Source organism: Syzygium oleosum, unplaced genomic scaffold, assembly GCF_021117445.2.
Source record: "Syzygium oleosum isolate NSW1041296 unplaced genomic scaffold, Sole_v2.1 Sole_v2.05, whole genome shotgun sequence".
NCBI lineage: Eukaryota > Viridiplantae > Streptophyta > Magnoliopsida > Myrtales > Myrtaceae > Syzygium > Syzygium oleosum.
In genome coordinates, this window is record NW_026607489.1 from 12905496 (window position 1) to 12928754 (window position 23259).

The 23259-nt window shown below is 41.3% G+C and overlaps 2 protein-coding genes across 3 annotated transcripts; one reads left to right on the plus strand and one right to left on the minus strand.

Annotated features, from left to right (window-relative positions):
* Window positions 1-2652: 2652 nt before the first annotated feature.
* On the plus strand, window positions 2653-10001 carry LOC115678363 (beta-galactosidase 1). 2 transcript variants are annotated; one of them, XM_030601735.2, is made up of 19 exons: window positions 2653-3121; window positions 3393-3488; window positions 3594-3706; window positions 3802-3868; window positions 3987-4079; window positions 4180-4323; window positions 4752-4840; window positions 4960-5065; window positions 5159-5246; window positions 5903-6021; window positions 6122-6286; window positions 6628-6800; window positions 6914-7023; window positions 7408-7517; window positions 7683-7793; window positions 7870-7980; window positions 8425-8630; window positions 8717-9053; window positions 9412-10001. In XM_030601735.2, the coding sequence occupies exons 1-19, from the start codon at window positions 2957-2959 to the stop codon at window positions 9520-9522; spliced, it is 2514 nt and encodes an 837-aa protein (XP_030457595.1). In that variant the 5' UTR covers window positions 2653-2956; the 3' UTR covers window positions 9523-10001. The 2 variants fall into 2 exon arrangements, with proteins under 2 accessions (XP_030457595.1, XP_056167796.1); XM_056311821.1 differs by lacking the exons at window positions 2653-3121; window positions 3393-3488 and having other exon boundaries at window positions 3689-3706; window positions 3953-4079.
* Window positions 10002-11054: 1053 nt separating this feature from the next.
* Window positions 11055-15636, minus strand: LOC115678348 (transmembrane 9 superfamily member 7). Its single transcript, XM_030601710.2, has 7 exons — window positions 15406-15636; window positions 14104-14268; window positions 13887-13996; window positions 13586-13694; window positions 13397-13509; window positions 12530-12680; window positions 11055-12429 (listed from the first exon to the last, which is right to left on the minus strand). The coding sequence occupies exons 1-7, from the start codon at window positions 15514-15516 to the stop codon at window positions 11272-11274; spliced, it is 1917 nt and encodes a 638-aa protein (XP_030457570.1). The 5' UTR covers window positions 15517-15636; the 3' UTR covers window positions 11055-11271.
* Between the last annotated feature and the right edge of the window lie 7623 nt (window positions 15637-23259).

Here is a 23259-nt window from a genome sequence, read left to right on the forward strand (position 1 = left end):
CATAAAGTATGTAGTATGTTTTTTGTTGTAATCATGGGTTAATGGTTCGACAAAAGTGAGCAAAACGGTTCATGTATCTCTTAAGTTCATGTGTCTTTTCAGTACGTGACTTTTCAAACTCTGTAGATTGAATTGAACCATTCTTCATTTAGAAGGAGAAGAATAGTAACGCATCTCTTCCCTTCAATTTTTTTCTCTAAGTGTGCAGGTTCGAGGAAAGGTTCGATTGAGTTATGTTTGCATAGTGTTAATCCAAACAAGTTCGAGTCGTTATATCTTGAATGGCATATTTCATAAATCTGCAAAGTATCGTTGGTAAGAACTAATTGCCTTAAGGAGATTCTGTAATCCGTACCTCACCTTTTGTTTAATTCTGTTACAAGTTTATAGCAATTGTGCAAGTCCAAATTTGGTTTGTAATTGTGTTCTCTTTACTTATTAAGAAAATTCATTCAATATATTTAATCATTGACATGATCATAATTGAAGTTGTTATCGCTTTCTCATAGTTGTTATTTCCGTTTAATTTTGCTGATTACAACAAACGATATCGTGTTACGTTTCTTCTCACATCTTTCGACATGGATCAAATACGGTATGGCAAATCATTGTGGAACCAAAGATAAACCAACCAATGATTGTGAGGACACTTTGTCATGCCTCATCTCACTCAAAATCATTTGATTACATGGACAAAGCTTGAAAGATGGGGTTTGTACTATTCTTGCATAAGAGCGCATGTAAACTTTTTCATTGCTTGTTTAGGGGTTTTGTGACAGATCCTAATCATAAAAGTCATTTGCTTTCTCTTGCTCCTCCCGTCAAGTAATCACCATCCATGAACCAATGAAGGTTCTTCAACTTTGGCTCATTATAGAAAGAAAGAGACATCATTGTGTTAATTAGATTGTTGTCCCGAGATTAATATACCTAAGAAACCTATGATATCCTGCCAGAGCAAGTCTTAACGACGAACAACTTGTTGCGTCGTTTTCTCGATATTTTAAAGTATTGCGTGATGTGCAACGCTTAAAATGTTCTTGGAGAATAGTTGCCCAAGAGAGACCGGAAAAGAATCCAGTTACCGAGCGAACGCATCAAGAGATCATGTGTTAACGACCCATTGAAAATTGGATTTTTGTTAAGGATTTTGTCAACGAGTATCCTTGGGACACTTGTTAAGCAACTAATTGAGTAGATTTTACAATTTCTAAAGACCGAATACTCTCATGTTATACACAATCAGTACCTTGAAGATTGAATTATTCTAAATAAAGTATAAATAACAAGCGCTCCAGGAGCACTCGCTAATAAGACTTTAGAAAATTAACATGCATGATAAAATGTATCGCCTCCGCAGTTACTATTTCAGCACAAATAGACAATCTATCTGCTCGAACACATCAGGAGTTAGATATTAACCAACAATAAACCCGAAAATGATAAATATTAAATTGTTTTGTATGTTAAATCCTTCAAAACTACATAACAAAATGCAAATTTATCTTGAGATATTTTCTTTAACAGCAACAAATATAGAGTTCAGTGCGCCATGTAATGTCGAAGCTGATGAAAGAGGAGTGGACACTTGGGGGCAAATTAACCTTCCTAATGATTTCATATGCCATTAAAATAGCTGACTATTGCCTGTCATCTCATTCACCTAATCAATATTAAATTTCCAACAGTCAAAGAGCTTCATCTAGGGACATTACCTAGCCAAAAAAGAAAGGGAACTGAGGGGAAAGAAGAGAATAGCAACATTTTTATGTATATCCCATGTAACTTTACTAGTGCAGCGCAATTCATCAATTCTTGGGGAAAAAGAAAAATTGCGTAACGAATCGCGTGATTTATAAGTTTCTTTCCAACCAGTCTATCCCCAATTGTGGAAATATTTGATTAGGCTCTGAATTTTCATAATCAATTAATATCCTGATGTGACATTTGACATGGTATAACATGGCGATTGATGAGACGAGACGAACCTTGTCTTGTGAACATAACATGGCAAGTCACATTAATTTCATACGATGAATTTTCATTGCTCCAACGATATCTTTGGAACGAAATTGTTGGGGAGCGCTCACTATGAGTGTTAGAAAGATCCGATTGCACGAATTGGGTAAGTCAAGAGGCGGTTGCCCGAATCGAACAGCAAAAAGAGAGAGTTTAGTTTGATCAAGTGCGGTTCTAACAAGAGTCTAGGAATTTAAAAATCTGGACTTGGCCTCGAAAAAAACACAATCAGCCGAAGCCAGGGACTTCAATGTGCTTCTTTGTTCCTCGTAAAAACAAGCGCAAGAAACTGTCAGCTGACCATCCCATCTTGGGAAGGTCTAGCTCGGAATCTCTGTGTTTTTCGTGGGAAGAACGCTTCGAAACCCCCCCGTTCATTTGCTTTGTAATGCACCCAAACGCAAACAGATCGCTGCTCTTCACAATATTCAAGAAACAGAAGGAAAGCTGAGAAATTTATGACATCCATAGCAATTTTTGGTGAGTTCACTGGATGATGGAATGGAATCCCGCGTCGGAGTAGGAAGGACATGATTCCAAGTTGGTGGGCCTTAAAGTCGTCCATACATTAAGTTGGTCCCACCATTTTCTTTCGCCTCACATTGATCTCTTTCTTTGTTTACGATTTGTGGTGACAGCTGCGACGAAAAGCACCTTCACTTGTTGTTTCAGCCAAAAACCCAACTTAATGAGTGGACTGGCCTTCCCTTTCTTCGACTCTAATCCCTTCTTGTTTTCTTTTTTGTCCACCATTGCCATTTCCTCCCCTTCCTTCTTGATAGCCGTAAAGCTGTTTCTTCTCTCTCTCTCTCTCTCTCTCTCTCTCTCTCTGTGTACAGAAGCAGTGAATAAAGTGGGCAAAGTGCTGCTGGAGACAAAGTAAGGGAGGAAAAAAAGGGCATTGCTTTGGAGGTGCACTGACAAGAGTGCTGGGTTCATGGGTTTGAGGCTTGTGCTGTGGAACGTGTTTGGCTTGTCGCTGGGTCTATGCGTTTGTTCTGTGTTAGCCTCTGTTTCTTATGATTCCAAGGCTATTGTCATCAATGGCCAGAGAAGGATCCTTATTTCTGGATCCATTCACTACCCAAGGAGCACTCCTGAGGTACTTGCAAAATGCATCTAGTGCTTTGTCCTTGTTTTTTCCTTTCTTTACTTCCTCGGGGGTCACTTAATTGTGGTTTGTCCTAAAATGTACAACTTTGGAATTTGTGATTTGGGTCAGCTTATCAAATTTGTGAAGAACTTGTGTGGGCATTGCATCATATGATTCTTGATTTCAGTCTTGCTGGTCCTCTGGTTATTCTTTCTTTTCTCAAAATGTGGATTTTTTTTTTGTTTTTTTACGTCTGAGAGATTATTTTTGCTATATGTAGATGTGGCCAGATCTCATTCAAAGGGCAAAAGAAGGAGGTCTTGATGTGATTCAGACTTATGTTTTCTGGAATGGGCATGAACCATCACCTGGCAACGTATGAATAATTGACTCCATTTTCTGTTATGATATTATGCTATTCATAAATTTTATTTGACTGTGAATTCCGACTGAATGTATTTGTTTTTTGGCCTTCTGGTAGTTCTATTTTGAAGGAAACTATGATCTGGTAAAATTTATTAAGCTGGTGGAGCAAGCAGGTCTCTATGTTCATCTCAGGATTGGCCCATATGTGTGTGCCGAGTGGAACTTTGGGTAATAGTTCAAGCATTTGCTATTTCTAGAAATAATAAAATAAAATAATTTCAGATTTTGCAGTTAAATTGTTTTTTGATGATTCAATTTTCCAGTGGGTTTCCTATTTGGCTGAAGTACATTCCAGGAATCAACTTCAGAACAGATAATGAACCTTTCAAGGTGAGGCGATTCTCCCTCTCTCTCGGCCCTCCTATCTTTTACATTTTTCGATTAAGGTCAACCAGTATACTGACATGATCTTAGTCGCTTCTGATGTTGACTTCTGCCGAATATGAAGTATCAAATGCAAAAATTTGCAACAAAGATTGTCGACATGATGAAAGCAGAGAGGTTGTTTGAATCTCAAGGTGGTCCAATTATTCTATCCCAGGTACATGAAGCAAGCCTCTACTTGCATATTAACCTTTCGATGAGTTATTAGTGACTGAATTAACTGTAGTTTTATTAATCCTTTTTTTTCACAATGAAAGATTGAGAATGAATATGGACCCATGGAGTATGAAATCGGGGCACCCGGTCAAGTTTACACGCAGTGGGCAGCAAAAATGGCTTTGAATCTAGACATCGGTGTCCCGTGGATCATGTGCAAACAGGATGATGCTCCCGACCCTATTGTAAGCTATTCTTTTATTTCACCTGTTCTTATAAATTCTTATATCCACTCGGTATGGTTATGTTTATCCTGAGTAGCTGCTCAGGAGCACGTTGTCCCCTTGCCGGTGACTGGCAATATGAATAATTATTCCTCATTGCACATGGCTCAAGTTTACTCGATGCTTTGTCTGATCTGTGTCTGTTTCTTTTCTGATTTCCTTGTTCCCTGTGCTTTTGCTGTGATGATTTGTATTTCCAGTTTCCCTTGTATGTATTTCTTTTCTGCGCAGCTTCCAAGATCAGCACTGCTAATAGGATATGCTTTCTTCTTTGGTTTCTTTTCCGTGTTGACTACTAACAGTAGTTTTTGAAGTTATCCAAGTAATGACAATTAAATATATTTGGCACAAATCATTTGATGCTTTTCGTTCCTGGTGTGTCCCAACAGATTAATACTTGCAATGGTTTCTACTGCGACTACTTTTCTCCAAACAAGGCCTATAAACCCACCATGTGGACTGAAGCTTGGACAGGCTGGTAAGCTAATAAAGTCAGTAGAAGGAAATCTTTTATTCTCCACCCAAGAAGAACGATTTGCACGAATATCTTCCTTCCCCTTTCTGGTTTCTTATTATTTTGTGGTCCGCATTTTAAAGGTATACTGAGTTTGGAGGTGCAGTCCCATATCGTCCTGCTGAAGATATGGCTTTCTCAGTTGCTAAGTTTATACAGAAGGGAGGATCATTCATCAACTATTACATGGTACTAAACTGCCCACAGCTCCTTTTGTTTGAAGCACACTGTATATCCTTGAATGATTTCATTTGGTCTAATTCTGTTACTATGGGTTTTCAGTATCATGGAGGAACCAATTTTGGCAGGACTTCTGGTGGTCCTTTCATTGCTACTAGTTATGATTATGACGCTCCTCTGGATGAGTATGGTATGCGAAATTGTTTCAGTTCCAATGGATACGTGCTGTGCCTCATTTATTTTCTAAGAAATTACATTTAGCGTGCAAATTTTTTTGCTTAAACAATTTTTCAATCCAAATTTTGATCAAGCTCTATGGGGCATCCTCAAGGAAATATCCAGTGATTAGTTGTTTTTGCTTTCTGTTGAAAGACTGCCTCCCTCAATATTCATAGTAGTTGACTCAATCTCTGCAATTAACACCAATTAGCAATCATGTTTATGAACCAAAACATGCTGTGTAACATATGAGATCTCAGAAGCAATGTGCAGAGTATGAGTTGATTGGCAACAAACTAGGTAGTGTTATTCGTGAAACTTGGGTGTTTGTATGGTTAACATTTACTAGGGAGATTTTTAAGTCTCTGATAGTCTAGATAACTAGATCTCCAATTCAGAAACATTTGGAAGCACTCATACACTTCCTGGTTGTTTTGAGGACCCCTTATCTGAATGGCCTGCAAGAGCTATTTACAGTCTAGAGTTAAGATTTTATTTGATCGTCTGCCTATCTTTACATCTCAATGGCACTGTTATCAATTACTATAACTTGAAGTTTTGAATCTATAGATTCTATATAGATGGTTATATTTATGTGAAATACCATACGTTTGCGTTTTAATTCAGGATTATTGAGGCAACCTAAATGGGGTCATTTGAAAGATCTGCATAGAGCTATCAAACTTTGTGAATCAGCTTTGGTATCTGCAGAGCCTGCTGTGACACCACTGGGAAACTATCAAGAGGTTAGGTTATTTTTTCAAGTGTTATCTAGGAGTTACATATTCTACTTGGAGAGTAACTGAGACTAAGCTTCATTCATGATTATGTTACTGCTTACTACAGGCTCATGTCTTTAAATCAGATTCTGGAGCATGTGCAGCATTCCTTGCAAACTACGATCGGTGGTCTTATGCTAAAGTTTCTTTTGGGAGCAAGCATTATAACCTTCCTCCTTGGTCCATCAGCATACTGCCTGATTGCAATAACACAGTATATAACACTGCACGGGTGAGAGAACAAAATGCCCTTTCTCCTATTCTTTTCCTCCTCCATTTTTCCTCTTTTAGCCTAAGAGAAAGGAGTATATGATGAAGTTAATGCAGTTGCGAGGGTTGTGTTCATTTCAAATTATATCAACTTCTTTGTGTAGCATTACATTGCACTCACTAGGCAGTGATATGTATTGTCAAAGAAGTTCTATTGCATACTTCATAATCCATTGATGCTAAATCTTCATGCGTCTAATGTTATTACTCCATCTCCTATTGTCATATTTTGAAATTTATTTAAAAATATAAACACAAAATCAGCATTTTATGCAACTGAAGTCTGCTGAAATTAAAAAACAGGTGGGGGCTCAAAGTGCACATATGAAGATGACTCCAGTGGATGGAGGATTCTCTTGGGAGGTTTATAGTGAAGGGACCGCTGCTTTTGAAGACAATATATTTACAATGACTGGGTTGTTGGAGCAAATAAATACAACCAGAGATGTTACTGACTATTTGTGGTATATGACAGAGTGAGTAGACTACAAACAGTGAATTACCTCAACCTCTTGCGGTCTTAATTTGAGGATCAATATCAGCTCATATTTGGTCTACCTTTCTTATACAATACCCATACTTTCTTCAGTGTCGATGTCGATCCTAATGAAGAGTTTCTGAAGAGTGGAAGTTATCCAGTTCTCACAGTGTTGTCAGCTGGTCATGCTCTGCATGTTTTTGTCAATGGTGAACTTGCAGGTAACTCATATGCTCATATTTATTGGGGCTTCTTATTGATTTATCATCATTTATGCATTGCCTTAATGTCACAGTTCAGCAGAATAGGACCTTCATTAATAATTGTTTCTAGAAATTTTCAAGAATTAATATTATACGAATAAAACCATTCTAATAGAATTTGCGCCAAATTCATTGTTGATATGCTAGCACATAAGATTTATAGTTTTAAATGTTAGGGCACTAATATGTGCTTTTTTGACCTCTTTGAGCTTATGGAATCTTAAAATTGCTTGCATGTGGAAGCCAACAAAAGTTTTCAGTTTTCTTTTTGTCACTTTGTGAAAAGAGTATTATAAGCAGACTATGCTTTTTTCAATGATTATGTTTCTTCATCTCATGCAGGAACTACCTATGGAAGTCTGGAATTTCCTAAACTAACTTTCAGTCAGGGTGTGAGGCTGAGAGCCGGGACCAACAAAATTTCACTTCTAAGTATCGCAGTTGGTCTACCGGTAGGTCTCTCTTTCTCTCTCTATGGGTGTGTGTGTGTGTGGGTGTGTGGGTGTGGGTGTGTTGGCATTTGCATGCTCGATGTTCACACACTTGTTTCTAGGATTATGTCCAGCGTGAGTGAATACAAGTTTTTTCTTGCCTTGTGATCATCAACTTGATTCCAGAATGTTGGAGTACATTTTGAGACATGGAATGCTGGTATTCTCGGTCCAGTTACGTTAAGTGGTCTCAATGATGGATGGAGAGACTTGTCATGGCAGAAATGGTCTTATAAGGTCTGTATCTCGAATTCTCCTTGTCTATCATCTTTCCATTCTTCTCTGAAACGGCTGAAGGTTTCTGTTGGTTCAGGTTGGTCTCAAAGGAGAAGCTTTGAGTCTTCATTCTCTTACTGGGAGTATGTCAGTTGAGTGGGCACAAGAATCTTTAGTAGCAGAAAAACAGCCTTTAACGTGGTATAAGGTAAGTATCTCAAAGTTCAGCAAAGCAAACTGATATATCCTCCTAGCCTCCTAGGTTAATGAACTGTATGGGATTCAAAACTCATGCTTATGGTCAAACCAGGACATATAATTTAATAGGCATCTGCAAAGTTGCACACATATCCAAATCCTACATCCTTATATTTGATAGCTATTCTCTTTAAACAAGAAAGATGACTCAAGTTCTCAATTAGCCTAGGGTTGGTGTCATCCATTACTCTTGTTCTGTGGTTTGTATTATGAGTATTAGAAATGCTTTCAATCTCCCTTTCTAGCGAAGTTTTTCAGATTTGGCTTCAAATAAGACAGATACATGGTTGATGGTTCTATCTCATATGATAATACATGATATCTCGTTCGTAGTTTGGTCTGTTTTGACAGTAATGTGACAGAAATTGACTTCAGTGTTTTATCATACTTCCAGACTATTTTCAATGCTCCAGGCGGAAGTGCACCGCTGGCTTTGGATATGGACAGTATGAGTAAAGGTCAAGTATGGATAAATGGACAGAGTCTTGGGCGCTATTGGCCTGCATATAAAGCATCCGGCAATTGCAATAGCTGTAATTACACCGGAACTTTTGATGAGACGAAATGTTTAAGCAATTGCGGAGAGGCTTCACAGAGATGGTAAGAAAAAGTATTGTCCTTTCTTAACTTTTCCTTGAGGAGAAATGAAATTGTCGAGAAAGCTCATCATAGCCTAAACTTTTCAGGTATCACATTCCTCGTTCATGGTTATATCCAACTGGGAATTTGTTGGTTGTTTTCGAAGAGTGGGGTGGGGACCCAAATGGGATTTCTATGGTCCAAAGAGAGATCGACAGTGTCTGTTCTGATATCTTTGAATGGCAACCAACCCTGATGAATTGGCAAATGCAAGCATCAGGCAAAGTTAACAAGCCCCTGAGGCCTAAAGTGCATTTATGGTGTTCCCCAGGTCAGAAGATCTCATCAATAAGGTTTGCTAGCTTCGGAACGCCAGAAGGGACCTGTGGAAGCTTCCAACAAGGAAGTTGTCATGCCTTCCACTCGTATGACGTTTTTGAGAGGGTAAACTTTCTAATGTCATATGCATTCTCTCTCATTGAGATCTCATCCATATTCTACTCAGCAACATGAGCCACCTGGATAAACTTTGCTTAAAAAATGCTTCCCAGTCATTCATCACTACTGTTGCATTTTAAGTTCCCCTCCACGTGCATACTACGGCCATAAGACTACATTTCACGACGTACTGAGAGAACTCAACTTGGTGATGCGCTAGATTTTACAATAAAACATTCCCAAGCATTTTGAGTCTCGAGAGTTTCATGGTATTGATTATTGCGTCTGGTAGCCTTACGACTTCTGACTTGGCGCATCTTGAGTTTAGCCCATTGCTCTCTAATAATACATGATGTTCTTGCAGACTTGCATGGGGCTGAACTCATGCTCAGTAACTGTAGATCCCGAAATATTTGGGGGAGATCCATGTCCGAATATCATGAAGAAGCTCTCTGTGGAGGCAGTTTGCAGCTGACGGCCTACAAAAGTTAACAAATTAACCAAGTCTCATTCCAGATTTGTATTGAAGACCGAGACCAACATCAGTCCCGACATTTGGGTTTTCGGGTAAACTGAATCGACACACACTCCAAGAACCATTTTTTGGCTTTTTATGAGGCGAAGTTGAAAATAAAGGACACGCCTCTTGGTAAAAGCCCACATAGATTCTCAAAGGGAAAGCAGATAAACATGTATACAAAAGCTATAATTACTCTGATTTTGGTTCTCTGATGGAGAGTATACAGAGGAGTTTGGTGGAAGCACATTGAGACGAAATCAATTTGAGTCCTTGTGCGCATGAGTTTCAGAGTTGGAACATGGAGGCATCTTGTTTCCAGTAGTTTTTGTGCGCACTAGTTATTAGGAAATGGAGGCCTCTTGTTTCCAGTAGCTTTTTAGCATTGCAACGGATGTAAATTTTTTTTGGTCAAATAATGGATTTAATTTCTGAAGCGGAAATTTGTTCAATTTCTTGTTAGGAATTCTTCTTCCCGAGTTATCAGTTATCGATTTGAAGACTATTCAATCTTTGTGTCAAGATGCATGGTAGATCCCGATAGTTACCATTCCTTGCAGTTTCTTTGTAATCTGCAAGTAGGTCTTCCTGATAGGATAGTCTTTCAGCCATATGTGTCGAGAGGGAATCCAGACATGAGTTGAGTCAACCAAACCTAGTAATCAGTTTGAACAGTTTCCAGCCAATAACAGTCATAGAAACCCAAGAAATGCGCTGAATGGGACCGGTTTTCTTTTCCAATGCAATATATATTCTCTAAGTTTGGTTCCCGGGCCATAATGGTGCTCGCTTACCTAAGGAGATAATCAACATGGTCCAATTAACCTTGGGGGACTTCCTGGGAGTCGTGGAATTCTTCGGGACAGTCAGACACCATGTGGCGAAGCGATCACGAAATTTTAGACCTGGAAGGACCTTATTCGGGCGGGTGCGTGCCTAACTTGTTATGGTCGATGTAAGATAACATAACTTTCAAGCATTGGACAGACCTGGAAGGACCTTATTTGCCTATCCTGCAACTCTGTATTGATCCACTAAATAAAATCCATATTGCTCTTCAAGAGCATCTCCACTTGCCAATATAATCACGGCGCTAAAGCAGTATAATTTGGAAAGAGAACCAAGGACTCCAAAACATTAGGCATGGAACGATGGAAAGATTCTGTAAGATTTTGACAGTCACCATGCTCCGAGTCTAGGAGCACTCAATTTCTGGTCAAGGAGGAGAGGGTATTGCATCCTACTACAACTACACCATGCTTAATGTCTCCGGTAACTGTACGGCATTTTAACCATCGGCATTCGGCAGAGGATATTATATTTCGCAATTCATGCCATGCACAAGAATATAGGCCAAAAAAAGAGTCAAGCATCAAGGACCTACCAGACACTTCCTTGGCCAAAATTAGAATCTCAGACCCCGAGTTCCAACGTTTGGCGCATACACACTTTCATCACATTACCAGCTGATAAACTAAGAAAATCTATGGTGAGAAAAAAGGGCTATAATAAAGTACAGGCAAAATCTTCCGGTTCATGTAGTTTCGATAGAGGTGACAAACCAGCCGTAGCCCTACACTAGTATCAACAGAATTTAGAGTTTCAGTACGTCAATTCCCAGAAACCAAAGTGGCGACCCTCGCGAGAGGTAGCAGTTTCTGCTTCCCCCTTTCCAAGTTTCATTCGGCAGTCTATTCTGCGGTTGGATTAATCAATCTTCACTGAGGAGTAGATCTTTCGAACAAACCAGAAGCAAGCATAGAAGCCGATCGTCCCTGTCAAGACGAAAAAGGCATATGAAATGATCATCATGTACCCAAAGTAGAGGATGCCCGACACCAGCTTTGTGATTTCCAATTTCGTGAAGAAGTAGAACACTGAATAGAGGAAAAGGTAGAGAGCCGATGAGCCAGCAGTCAAGTAAGATCTCCACCACCAGTGGTAGTCCTCACTGCACAACTGGAAATAGCAGAGCACGATAGTGATCTCGGCACAAGTGACCAAAAGGATGACGAACACAATGAAGAGGAAGCCAAAGATGTAATAGAACTGGTTCAACCATATTGAGGTCAAGATGAAAAACAGCTCAATGAAAACAGCACCGAATGGAAGAATTCCTCCAATGAGAATGGAGAAGACCGGCTTCATATACCATGCCTGTTCGGGGATCTGCCTCGGGATTTTGTTTGTCTTCACAGGATCTTCCATCGGTGGCTTTTTGAACCCCAAATAACTACCCACAAACACTAAAGGCACTGAAATACCGAACCACAGGCAGACAAGAGCAAACATTGTCCCAAACGGCACAGCACCAGACGATCGCTCCCCCCATATTAAGGCATTCAGCACAAAGAAAACAGCAAACAGAATACCAGGAAACATGACGGCAGTCTTCAAGGTGGTCTTCTTCCACTCAGTGCCCTTGAACATCTTGTACAACCGTGACGACGAGTAACCAGCAAATAAGCCCATGAAAACCCATAAGAGTACCATTGCAGTCATAAGACCCCCTCTGTTGGAAGGAGATAAGAAGCCCAGCAAAGCAAAAATCATGGTCACCAGAGCCATTGCAAATATCTGAACACCTGTTCCCACATAAACGCAAAGTAAACCTGGATTGATAGGAGCCCTGAAAACATCTCCATGGACAAGTTTCCATCCTGTTTCTTCCTGAGCCTCGTCTTGGGTTTCCAACTGGTTATAGTTTGCAATATCTCTGTAAAGAGTTCTCATCATAATCATTGCCACCATCCCAGAAAGGAAGAGGACAATCATCAGGGAGTTTATGATAGAGAACCAATGAATCTGATCATCATTCATAAGGAGGTAGGTATCCCAACGAGATGCCCACTTAATGTCACTTTCCTGAGAAACACCAAAACAAAATTCAGAACCTCAAAACAATAAAGCAATTGGAAGAACGAAAGAAAGAGCAATGCAATGAGATCATTTTACAAGCACGTACCTTGAAACTGACATCATATGTGAACACAACTTCCTTATCTGTGTCAACTTCCTGAGGAACAGTGCTACCCTGAACTAAATTTTTGGTATTTGCGTTACATGTCGTCACTTGAGGATTTTTGTCATCCCATTCCTTGTAATCATGTTTGATACTGTGCAAAATACCAAGTGAGAATGCACCAAATTACCACTATTCGACAAATAAAATAGTAAATGGCATTGAAATATTCCACACAGATAGACATAAGCAAAATATGAAAACGAACATATAACGCACAGAAATAGTGGGCATGGAATGCCTTTTGTTACTCCAACGTTAAACAACTGGGATTTCTAAAAACATAAATAGTAGCACTAGAATCGCCCTTAATTTTTTCCTTAATTTTATATAAATCCACATATTATGTATAATTTGTGCGCGGGAAAGGCAAATGTGATTTGTTCGGTTGGTTTAAAGCCAAAACAAACAAGCGTCATTACTGCTGGATGTCCCAAAAACCTGTGGACAGCCAAGATGCATAATTGCGTTTGAAAAAGGTATATCCCCATCAAACCTCCAAAAGAGCTACATGAGACCCATGGCTCCCAGAAAAACCGACATGAAATCAAACTTTAGGATGCATCTCACAATGATGATCGATGACAATAGTGGGGAACTACAGAGATGCTTGAACATTGCAAAAGATCCTTTCCAAAATATTAAGGTAATCAATGAGCCAGCTTTGGTCTTCCTCATTTCTTCCTACGTAATATCTCCTTCCTGGGCAAAAGGACTCCAAACTTTTTAATTAATTAATGGTTGCACAACTAAACCTTAGAAAGAAGTAAACATACAACTCGTTGAAGACAGAGAGAGACAAAGCCACACCTATTAGGAGTGACTTCAAATCCAACAATTCTTGCAGTATCAGTCAGCTCGTCCTTGTGAAACATGACTCTAAAGCTCAAATGATTGTTGATGAAATACTTCTCCTCTTTGCTCTGAAATAAACCGACAAAAATATCGTCAACCTATAAGGCCAAAGTGTGCTTCATTGTAGTTTGATCCGATACTTACCCCAGCATAATTTCCTTTAAATCCAACACGGAAACCGTGTTCATAAGTGGTTGATGGACTCCCATCCCTCCTTTGTCTTAGAACAGCCACTGGAAGGTTATCAAGGATCCTGCCATCACAAATGATTCGTACTAAATCTGATCATAGAAAGAACCTGATATTTTAGCAGAACAGATTGTCACTCAATATTGGACCACAATAACCGAAGAAGGCCCAGCTCAACCAGACAACAAGTAGCCCTGAGTTCTAGGAATTTATTCTCACTTAACTTTCAGCAAAATTTTAGGCACGAAATACTTACATATTTACTCGATATTCATCATCGATTTTCTCCTTAAAGTTCTTGGCATACTCAGTGTTAAGAGTCGATCGACAGGCCACTTTGCACGGTTCCTCCTCCCTCATTCGAAACTGGGAGCATATATAAAAAATCAATCGACATATCCACCATCATACAAGGATAGTATTTGATTTATCATTCGGTATGATGCACAGAGAAAAAGCCAGAAGATGCTTACCTTGTACACAGAATTCTCAATACGGTCACCCCTAAGTACCTCTCCCAGATTTTCCGCATTGTTCAGAATCTTCTCAGGCTTACAGTACTTTAAATAGTAGTAATCATATGGAAGCTGTGTCTTGGTAGATGACAATTTGTTCACTTTGACAGTAAGCTCTTCCCCCTGTTCAGAATATGACAAGATTATGAGTCAAATGCCCATATATGGCTTCTAATGTCACATAAAATACAAGTTATTACCAAATAGAGACAGTTCCTGGATTCCAATGTCTTAAAGTCAAATTTTTTAACATTCATTCAGAAACAGAGGGACCACGCGATATGCATAAGGGAATTGGTCAGCTTATGAAAAAACAAGATCAAGTTCTCTCAAGAATCCAAGCTATAAATCAAACGTTCTGTAGCTATGTCTCATGCTTGTGACCGGTTACATGGCTGTAAGTAGGCCATCAACAGATCTCCATGGCACATCTCGTAAGGCGCCCATCACTTCAAACTTTTCACTACTTAGAAAACAAGATAATCACCGCCAGCACATGCTACTGCCATCAGCATTATCAGGGGTCACTTATGCATCATCCTCCTAGAGTCGAACACATCATTCACCACCAGAACCCCTCTTTGGAGCCAGAATTATCTCATCCAAGCAACAGTCTCCATCTGCTAGTGCACAACCCTCATCCAATTTAGTGCGAAAATGCCTCAAGACTGTAAACAACCGTTTCGATGTTATGGAACTTAATGTCCGTTCAATAACAACTTCATCTCCTTCTCCCTGCTTGCCGTTCCGTGCTTTTTACACCCTCCCTCAACTTGCCCACCCTCACTCATGCTTCACGTTCTTCGGTTGATTTACAAGATCAACAATCGAAAACTTAATATGTCATAATCTTGACACCACCGACCATCAATCATCAAGCGATTGCTCAAATTACCGCGCTAAAGCACGTCACAGGCTCGATGTACGGCTACTTCACCCGACGAAGAGTGGAAAGGACGTATCAAAGCCACGAACCTCCAACACAGCACCAAAAACCACACCAACCGCAACAAGAAATCCTAGATCTAGGGACGATCGGCAGACACGCAAGCACGCAGCGCGAATCGAGCCCAAAACCCTAGATCCAACTCCAAGCCCGAGCAGCACTCGGGGCAAGATCGACAGAACGCGAACAGCGCGCCGCAAGGATCAGGAGCCGCGAAGGGGCCGACGGATCGAGCGAGAGAGCAATGAGAAACGATCGGGAAAGCAGGGAGACGGAGACGGGAGGTAGAGAGAGAGAGAGAGAGGGGGGCGTACGGTGGTGAAATCGCGAGGAGCGACGCCCGGAAGGTAGAACGAGTGCGCAGAGGAGCTCAGGAGGAGGGCGAAGAACAGCCACGCCGCGGCTCGAGCGGGAGCCCTTCCCATCTTCGTCGCCGTCGCCGTCGCCGTCGCCGTCTTCTCGTTCTGCGATTCGCTGCGGGGATAGAGATGGAAGCCGAGCTATGCAAAAAGCAAGAAGCAGAAGAGTGCGTGTAAGTATATGAGAGTTTTGGTCGAGCTCAGATACTTTGGTTGGGTTACCCGAAAATGGAATTTATTTAATTAATTAATCAATATATTATATATAAAATTAGCGAATTTATCGTCTTTATTCGCTAATTTCTCTGCCATTTATCTACGCGATAATTAGAGGAGAAAAAGAACACGCTAATGACGTCATTAATTTTTAATTATTCTTTTTTGTGCGTGAATTTGTCCGGTAAACATCTCGTTAATTTTATTTTTTCTATTCTTTTTTTTTATTAAAATTTAATCCTTTTGGGCCAATCAACCTTTGGTGGAATCTCGCTTATCTTATCTCTCGTTTGGATTGCCCAGAAGCCGGGATGTAACAGTAACAGTTGTTGAACTGCAGAGTTCTTCCAGAGTCGGGATTGAAATGGCAGCGCCATCGGATGCTCCTCCCGGACGAGAGATCGGATCGGCATATCCGCGGCTTTCTCTACTGCGGTTCCTTCCGGCCCGATGAGGGATCGGAGAGCTAAAGGAGCCCGGCGGAGCGTCGATCCTCGCGGGAGACGGGGGTCGATGGATGAGGATGTTCTCCTCTGCTTTGACAACAATTGTCGCCCGGCCGCCGTGGTCTTGTTCACGGCCAATTGTTGCCTCAACTTGTCCGTGAGTCCGGGCCGATTTGGACGGCGAACGAAGCTAGCCTCGACGAGTTTCCGGAGCTTTTGAATAAGAGAACTCTCTGTGGCTGTGGGTTTGTCTTGCTGCTGCTTCATCCATCCAAAGGTGGAAAACAGTTCAAAGTCTCCCCACAAAACCGTTGTCTCAGGTGGGAAGAAGTAGCATTGCTCCGCCCGGAGATATTTCAGGTTCGGCCGACGCCCGCTTAGCGAGATAAAGCTCGATGGGTCGACGGCGACGCTGTTATGATAGCGAGTTTCCGACGTATATGATCCGATTCGCTGGGGGTCTCTTCTAACATGAAATGCATTCCATGCTTGGAGGGACTTCTATGTGAGGAGGCGATCCAGATGTGTGTATCAGCTAATTCGGAGTTTTTAACTTTTGCCATGAGAAGAGTCGAAACACCACAGCAGTAAGACCTGAAATAATAACGAGTTTCTCCGGGTCACGAGGCTCGTAACGTCGACTGCACGAAAGTCGGGTTCGTCGGGGCTCGTGCCCGTGCCCGCATTTCTCGAAATCCGTTATGTCGTCGAGCATCGAGCGTCGATTGGAGGCGATCGCGATGCGGGCCTAGATGATCGATCGCCGGACCGTGGGCTCGTCGGGCCATGATGATCCAGTCTGGTCTCTACTAACTTGACTGTAGCGGGCTTTTGTAGCTACAATGCCTTTTCTCAATCCTCTTTTGAACTGCTCGGGTTCATTTGGCTCGAGCGGGCCTATGGCCACAAGACGACTGACACCTCATGGTCTGAATCGAGCGTTTATTCGTATGGTAAAGCCGTCACTTTCGAGAAGGGTGGCCACTGGGGTAAACCCCCAGTGATTTAGGGGGAAGTGAGGAGTTCGAATCCCCACCTTCGCAGCGGGGGAAGGGGTGGGGCCGCGTAGTTTAAGATGTGGGTTTCGACGCTCACGCCCTGTAAGAGGTGGGGCGTAAGTCTGAGTGTGTATCGTGAGTGAGAGATAGAATAGGACCGACCAAAAAAAAAAGTCGTCACTTTCGAATCTCCCCATTCACTCTATTTGGAATTTTGATTATGATAAACGGCGTTGTTAGGAACGAGTGCAAGTGGACATTGTCGAGCAGCATTAGGTAATTAAAAGAAAAATTGCTGGTCACGTTTTGGGGGATAGGTGAGACTTAAGCGGAAAATGCAAGGTCTAAGGCGATGATTGAAGAAAGGCGTGGTGACGAAAATATCAAGAATTCTTGATACAGGTTTGTTAATCGTTTCTGGTCGGGAGCTCGCAGCAGAAGCCAAGAGAGAGAGTTGAAACTGGTATAATATAACTTACACGTGTCTCGAACCAAACCAGACCCAACCATATATTGGGAAATCACAACATAAACTTCATACCCTCATCGAAATCCAAATTTGAGTCTATCAACATATCTAGTTGGATTTACTTTATCCCAAAACTTATGTCAATAAATTATGAGTCAACTATAATATATAAAATACTCAACCCCATATCAGTTTTCCGATGTAGGATTTTTCCAACACAATTCAAACCCGCATCTCGTCACTTCTCTCATGTATTTATAGATTAATTTTCGGGTATTAGGTTCGAGCGCACCTGTCTAAGTTCATCAGAAAGGCCGGCCAAGATGTATGTCAAACCGGGACCCGATCGAGACCCGCCTCCCTCGTCGATTAGCATCCAAACTTCGTTTGCCTACCGGGCCAACACTCGAGGTCAAAATATGTATGGACTCTATGATTGACATGGGCTCGAATCTCTCCTAGGGGCTATTCATGTTTCGTCAAGGGGACCATGGAAGTACATAGGCTCAAGAGCATCTTTCCAGTCGCCCACTAGTCTTGGGATTACACTAACTAAGCACAGAACCCTGAAAACTATCTTATGGTCTGTGCGGCTCAGAAAACCACAAAGCACCTTGCAAGAATTTCATTATTGCCTCTTCAGTTCGCGTTTTATGTTTTTTTATTTATATTTATATTTTTCCATTTCCTTCTTCTTTTGAAAATGGAGGAAAGACAATCTTTACCCTCAAATTCGCACCAGAAGTCCAACGCATGTGAAGTCGACCGCCGACACAGCTTGATCGCCATAAATTGGCCTTGCAATACATGCAATGCCCGGTCGGGTCCTCCTCATAATTTGTGGTGAGGCATCACATCGTACGTATGATGTGTGGAGTTCACCTAATTTAATAAATTGAGAAACAAGAAGAAGAGAAATTGGAATGAAAACAAGAGGGAAATTAAGGAGGGCTCGATTGAGAGGCAAATCTCTGGTACTTTCGTATGTGGCGCCGAACTCCATCCTCCGTCCTCAGTTAACCGAGGCATTCTTAGATATGTCTGGTGCGTGCCGGTCCAGAATGTCCCGATCTTTAAATCATATGTACAAATCTCATATGGTATCCATCAACATTCGAGAACCTAAATGTGTCGGGCTTGCATGTGCTGGATCATTTGTCGAACTAAATTCACCAAATAATTGTCGCTTGGCATATACAGCTGGATCACAGGTCCTTTCACGTGCTAGTGTCTGCCCCTCGCCGGTCCAAAATTCGTAAGGCATTTTGGTTGGGAATTCACCTACACGGATGCCTTTATTAATGGCCCATTGTGCGAGATAACGTGCGGAACAGATGGGTGTGTGGACGCCTATGATGTTTCTATAAGATGTTATTGCATTGATACTGCATGTGTTAAATCTTTGGGTTAATACCACGAAAAATCCTAAACTGGTACACTTGTGACACATTTACCCTAAACTATTTTTTTGACCATAAAAAACCCCAAACTGGTACACCTGTGACAATTTTACCCCGAACTATTTTTTTGACCATAAAAAACCCCAAACTGGTACATACGTGACAATTTTGCCCTCAATTAAAATTTTAATATTATTTTTTATTTTTTTCGAATTTTTATTTATTTTTTTATTTTTTCCTTTTATTTTTTTTTTCTTTATCTTCAACCTCTGGCCGGTCGCCGGTTCGGTGACCGGCCAGAGGCGGAAGCCGGCGAGGGCGACCCTCGCCGGTATCGGGCGAGGACCGTCCTCGCCCGCCCAGGGCAAGGGCGATCCTCGCCCGACTCAGGCGAGGGTTGCCCTCGCCGGTATCGGCGAGGGCGCCTCGCCGGATCAGCGAGGGCGACCCTCGCTGCGTTGGGCGAGGTTGCCCTCGCCGGCGTCAGTGAGGGTGTCCTCGCCCGCCCGAGGCAAGGGCGACCCTCGCCAGAGCTCGAGGCAAGGGCGACCCTCGCTGCGTCGGGCGAGGGGCGCCTCGGCGGCCCGGGCGAGCGCGGCCCTCGCTGGGCGGGCGAGGGCCGCCCTCGCTAGATCCGGCGAGGGCCGCCCTCGCTAGATCCGGCGAGGGTCGCCCTTCCTGAGTCGAGCGAGGGCGGCCCTTGCCAGCGGCTGCCGAGGGCGGCCCTCGCCGGCTTCCGCCTCTGGCCGGTCGCCGGACCGGCGACCGGCCAAAGGTTGAAGTGAAGAAAAGAAAAGAAAAGAAAAAATTCAAAAAAATAATATTAAAAATTAGTTTGGGTAAAATTGTTACATGTGTACCAGTTTTGGGTTTTTTGTGGTATGTTCGGGGTAAAATTGTCACAGGTGTACCAGTTTGGGGTTTTTTATGATCAAAAAAATAGTTTGGGGTAAATGTGTCACAAGTGTACCAGTTTAGAGTTTTTCGTGGTATTAACCCTAAATCTTTTGTAAGTTCTCTGTTCGTTGACTTTTTCGAAGGATTCCCACGGTATTGATTAGTTGGCTTAGATTGACGGTGAACTTTCGGTCTTTACATATACATAACAGGAGAGTGCGTTCTTAAGATCGCCACGCCAGGAGAGGTGGATTGGTAAAGTGCGCAATTGCCGATTTAGACACCACCCGACTCGCTGATTTATGTAATTATGTGGTGATTCAATCGGTCAAGTGCCGAAATTGTGGTTAATATTCAAAGCGAATGAACGCCAATAATCAAAATCACAAAAGATACAAAAGGTTAGGAGCTAAAAACCTCGGCTTTAGAACGACTAACAAGATGACTATGACATAGGAATTGGGGAATCAATTTTACAAAATTTCAAGATATTCTAAAATGCCTGATGAATATATTTGTCGTTCGCCAGGGTGATTCTAAATTTTTACCCACCAGACTTAATTAACATACATCACTACACAAACTCAACCAACTGGCTATAATTTTGATTTTAATACCGGTCAAGTAAATATCAATGGAGACGTCACGAACATCTCGCCACGAACACGTGAATGTGGAGAGAAAATTGTCTAATCAGTTTTAAATTTATTATATGTATGTCAATTCAGTTATAAATATTCTAAATTTGTCAATTTAATCATAAACCTCAACCCGAAATTTCAGTATAGTCCTTTCAGCAAATTTTCGTCGGACGGTCGACGATAAATAAACCGTCACCTCGGTTGATAGGAAGGACCATATTGGAATTTTGCGCAAAAATTCATGACTAAATTGACATCCGTGCAATAAATTCATGATCGATCAAGTAATTTAACTCACATATAAGCATGTGACTTCACGTGTTGTGGCAACAATACCAATCAGCTCAAAGCACAAAGCTAAAAAGCTCATGGCCGTATTGGCATGATTTGACTAATAGCTCGAAACAAAATAAACGAGAGCTGGAACGTGATACACGATATGCGTCTAAATGCTAGGGGTGTGCATGGTCCGGGTGGGCGGTTCCCACCCGGGAACCGTGGACCGCCCGCTACAGGACCGGTTCCAAAAATTGGAACCGAGAACCGCCCGTCGGTTCCATGGACTCGCCCGAGAACTGGACCGCCGGTCCGGTCCGGTTCTTGGGCGGGTCCATGGAACCGGTCTTAACAAGTTTTCCTAGACAAATAAAAAAAAAATCTGTGGACCAACATCGGATCAACAGAACAAAAGGAAAAGAACATAACTTTTCATACAATTCCTACACTATGATCGATTATATTAACCACATCATCCATAAATCAAATGTGTACCCATTAATTATTGGGAAAAATGACCAAGGTATCCCAACTACACAAGAGCTTCAGACATGATAACAAATTTTCTTCTTTTTTTTTTAATTTTTTTTGGTCAGATTTTTTTAATTAAAAATTAAAAAAATAAAATATATTATTATTATATTACCGGTCCGGTCCGGGTGGGCGGGTGGGCGGTTCCACACCGGGAACCGGGAACCGGCCCAAACAGTACCGGTTCCAAAAAATTGGAACCGGGAACCGGACCGGTTCCCTTGGGAACCACCGGTTCCGGTCTGGTTCCGGTCCGGTTCCGGGCGGTCCCGGTTCTTTTGCACACCCCTACTAAATGCATTAAGCTGGGCTCCTTTGTGTGTGGGTGTTGGGGGATGCGACGTCGTATCTTGGTCGGGTCGGGGTGTCAATCCGCGCACGTTGTCCCAAATCCGATGGTCAACCTTAACCCATCGACCATGAAATTGATATGCAATGGGATGGGGGCCTTTTACTTGATTTTTGTCTTTGTCGTAGAGGGGCTCTTAATGATTTTCTGATATGGAACAGTCGATGCTGTTAGACGTGGCCCTTGTCTTGTTATCAACTCATTTATATTGATCACCGTTTTCAGAAAAAAACTAACCAAATGGGTTCGACCCTTCTTCACGATCTTCAAAAATCCAAATAATTTTTTAAATTTCGACAGAAGAACAAGAGGTTGCTCATTGCTTCTTAAAAAGTTTAACTGAATAGGCATGCCAGTCTTGACAGTAAACACACGGAGATCTAATGGCTCGGGTTACTCGGTCCGCGCGCCACGGGAAAGCAGGGATGGGAACTTCACCGAAACCAATCAATGACTCGATTCCTCCCGGATAACACACGTAAATACACCTTCAATGAAGGAGTTGCATCGAGTCGTTGTTGCGTTACAAGCTAGGTACACCTCCATTATGCTAAATGACGAATAGAATTCCTTACCAATCGAATGCTAAGTGTGCTCCAACATACAGGCATCCGATTCCTAATACATTATTCGCTCTCCTTTGTAATGTTGATGGTAACAACTCAACCACAGTTGCAATTACTCACCACAGGATTAAGAAAGTTTCAGAGTACTTTGTTTTTTCTTTTTTCTTTTCTTGTAACTATTGCGGCGCTCGCACTTTCTTTCTTTTTAATCCGGAACATCCGAAAATTTCGTAACATATAAGGGTGTGTTTGTTTCGTGGAAAATAAATGATTTGGAAAATATTTTCTGAAAAACGATTGTTTATATTGCTTACAAAAATGAATGAGCAAATATATGTTCATCATCCATGAATTTAGACATAAATTGTCGTTGACAATAATTTTTTTTCCATTTACTAATTATTTCAAATGAAATAAGCGATTATTTTTTTTTGAAAACATTTTCAAGATCATTCATTTTCCGCAAAACAAACGGATCATAACAATCTATAATTTTTTTGTAACTTTTTGAAGTTTGGAAAAAATTCTGGATTTGGTGGGAAAGCAAAAAAATTTAGGACTCGTTGGTTTAAGATTCAGTAAAATTAGAAAGTACTTTTTTTGTTTTCGGGCAATTAAAATCTAAACTATTTTACAGCTTTAAAAAAATGACAAAAAAGTATACGTGAATCTACTATTGATATTTATATGTCACGAGAGTTTGGATTGTCTTAGATTTTTAAAAGTTAAAAAGTACCCAAAGTCCAAAATTAAAATTAAATAAAAAAAATCAAAGATAAAAGTGAATTTTGGGCAGACAAACAACCCCGCGATTTAGGAAAAAAAAGGAAAACAAGCTTTTTGCCGAGAAAGTTATGAGGCTGCGAGTGAAGTCCACATAAAAAAGGAAATAGAAAATAATAGAAAAATAATATGAATGATCCCCGAACTTAGGCCAAATGTATAATGTCGTCCCTGAATTTTAAATTTATTCAATATGGTCATTGAGCTTTAGCTTAATGTTCAATGCTGTCTCTGAAC

Bases quoted from the DNA above. Each gene is read 5' to 3' on its own strand.
- LOC115678348 (XM_030601710.2), bottom strand. From the start codon at position 15,516: ATGGGAAGGGCTCCCGCTCGAGCCGCGGCGTGGCTGTTCTTCGCCCTC. The intron at 14,269-15,405 runs GTACGCCCCCCT...TATTCTGAACAG, and splicing joins CTCCTCGCGATTTCACCACC to GGGGAAGAGCTTACTGTCAA. The intron at 13,695-13,886 runs GTAAGTATTTCG...TTGTGATGGCAG, and splicing joins GATGAATATCGAGTAAATAT to GATCCTTGATAACCTTCCAG.
- LOC115678363 (XM_030601735.2), top strand. From the start codon at position 2,957: ATGGGTTTGAGGCTTGTGCTGTGGAACGTGTTTGGCTTGTCGCTGGGT. The intron at 3,489-3,593 runs GTATGAATAATT...GCCTTCTGGTAG, and splicing joins ATGAACCATCACCTGGCAAC to TTCTATTTTGAAGGAAACTA. The intron at 9,054-9,411 runs GTAAACTTTCTA...ATGTTCTTGCAG, and splicing joins CGTATGACGTTTTTGAGAGG to ACTTGCATGGGGCTGAACTC.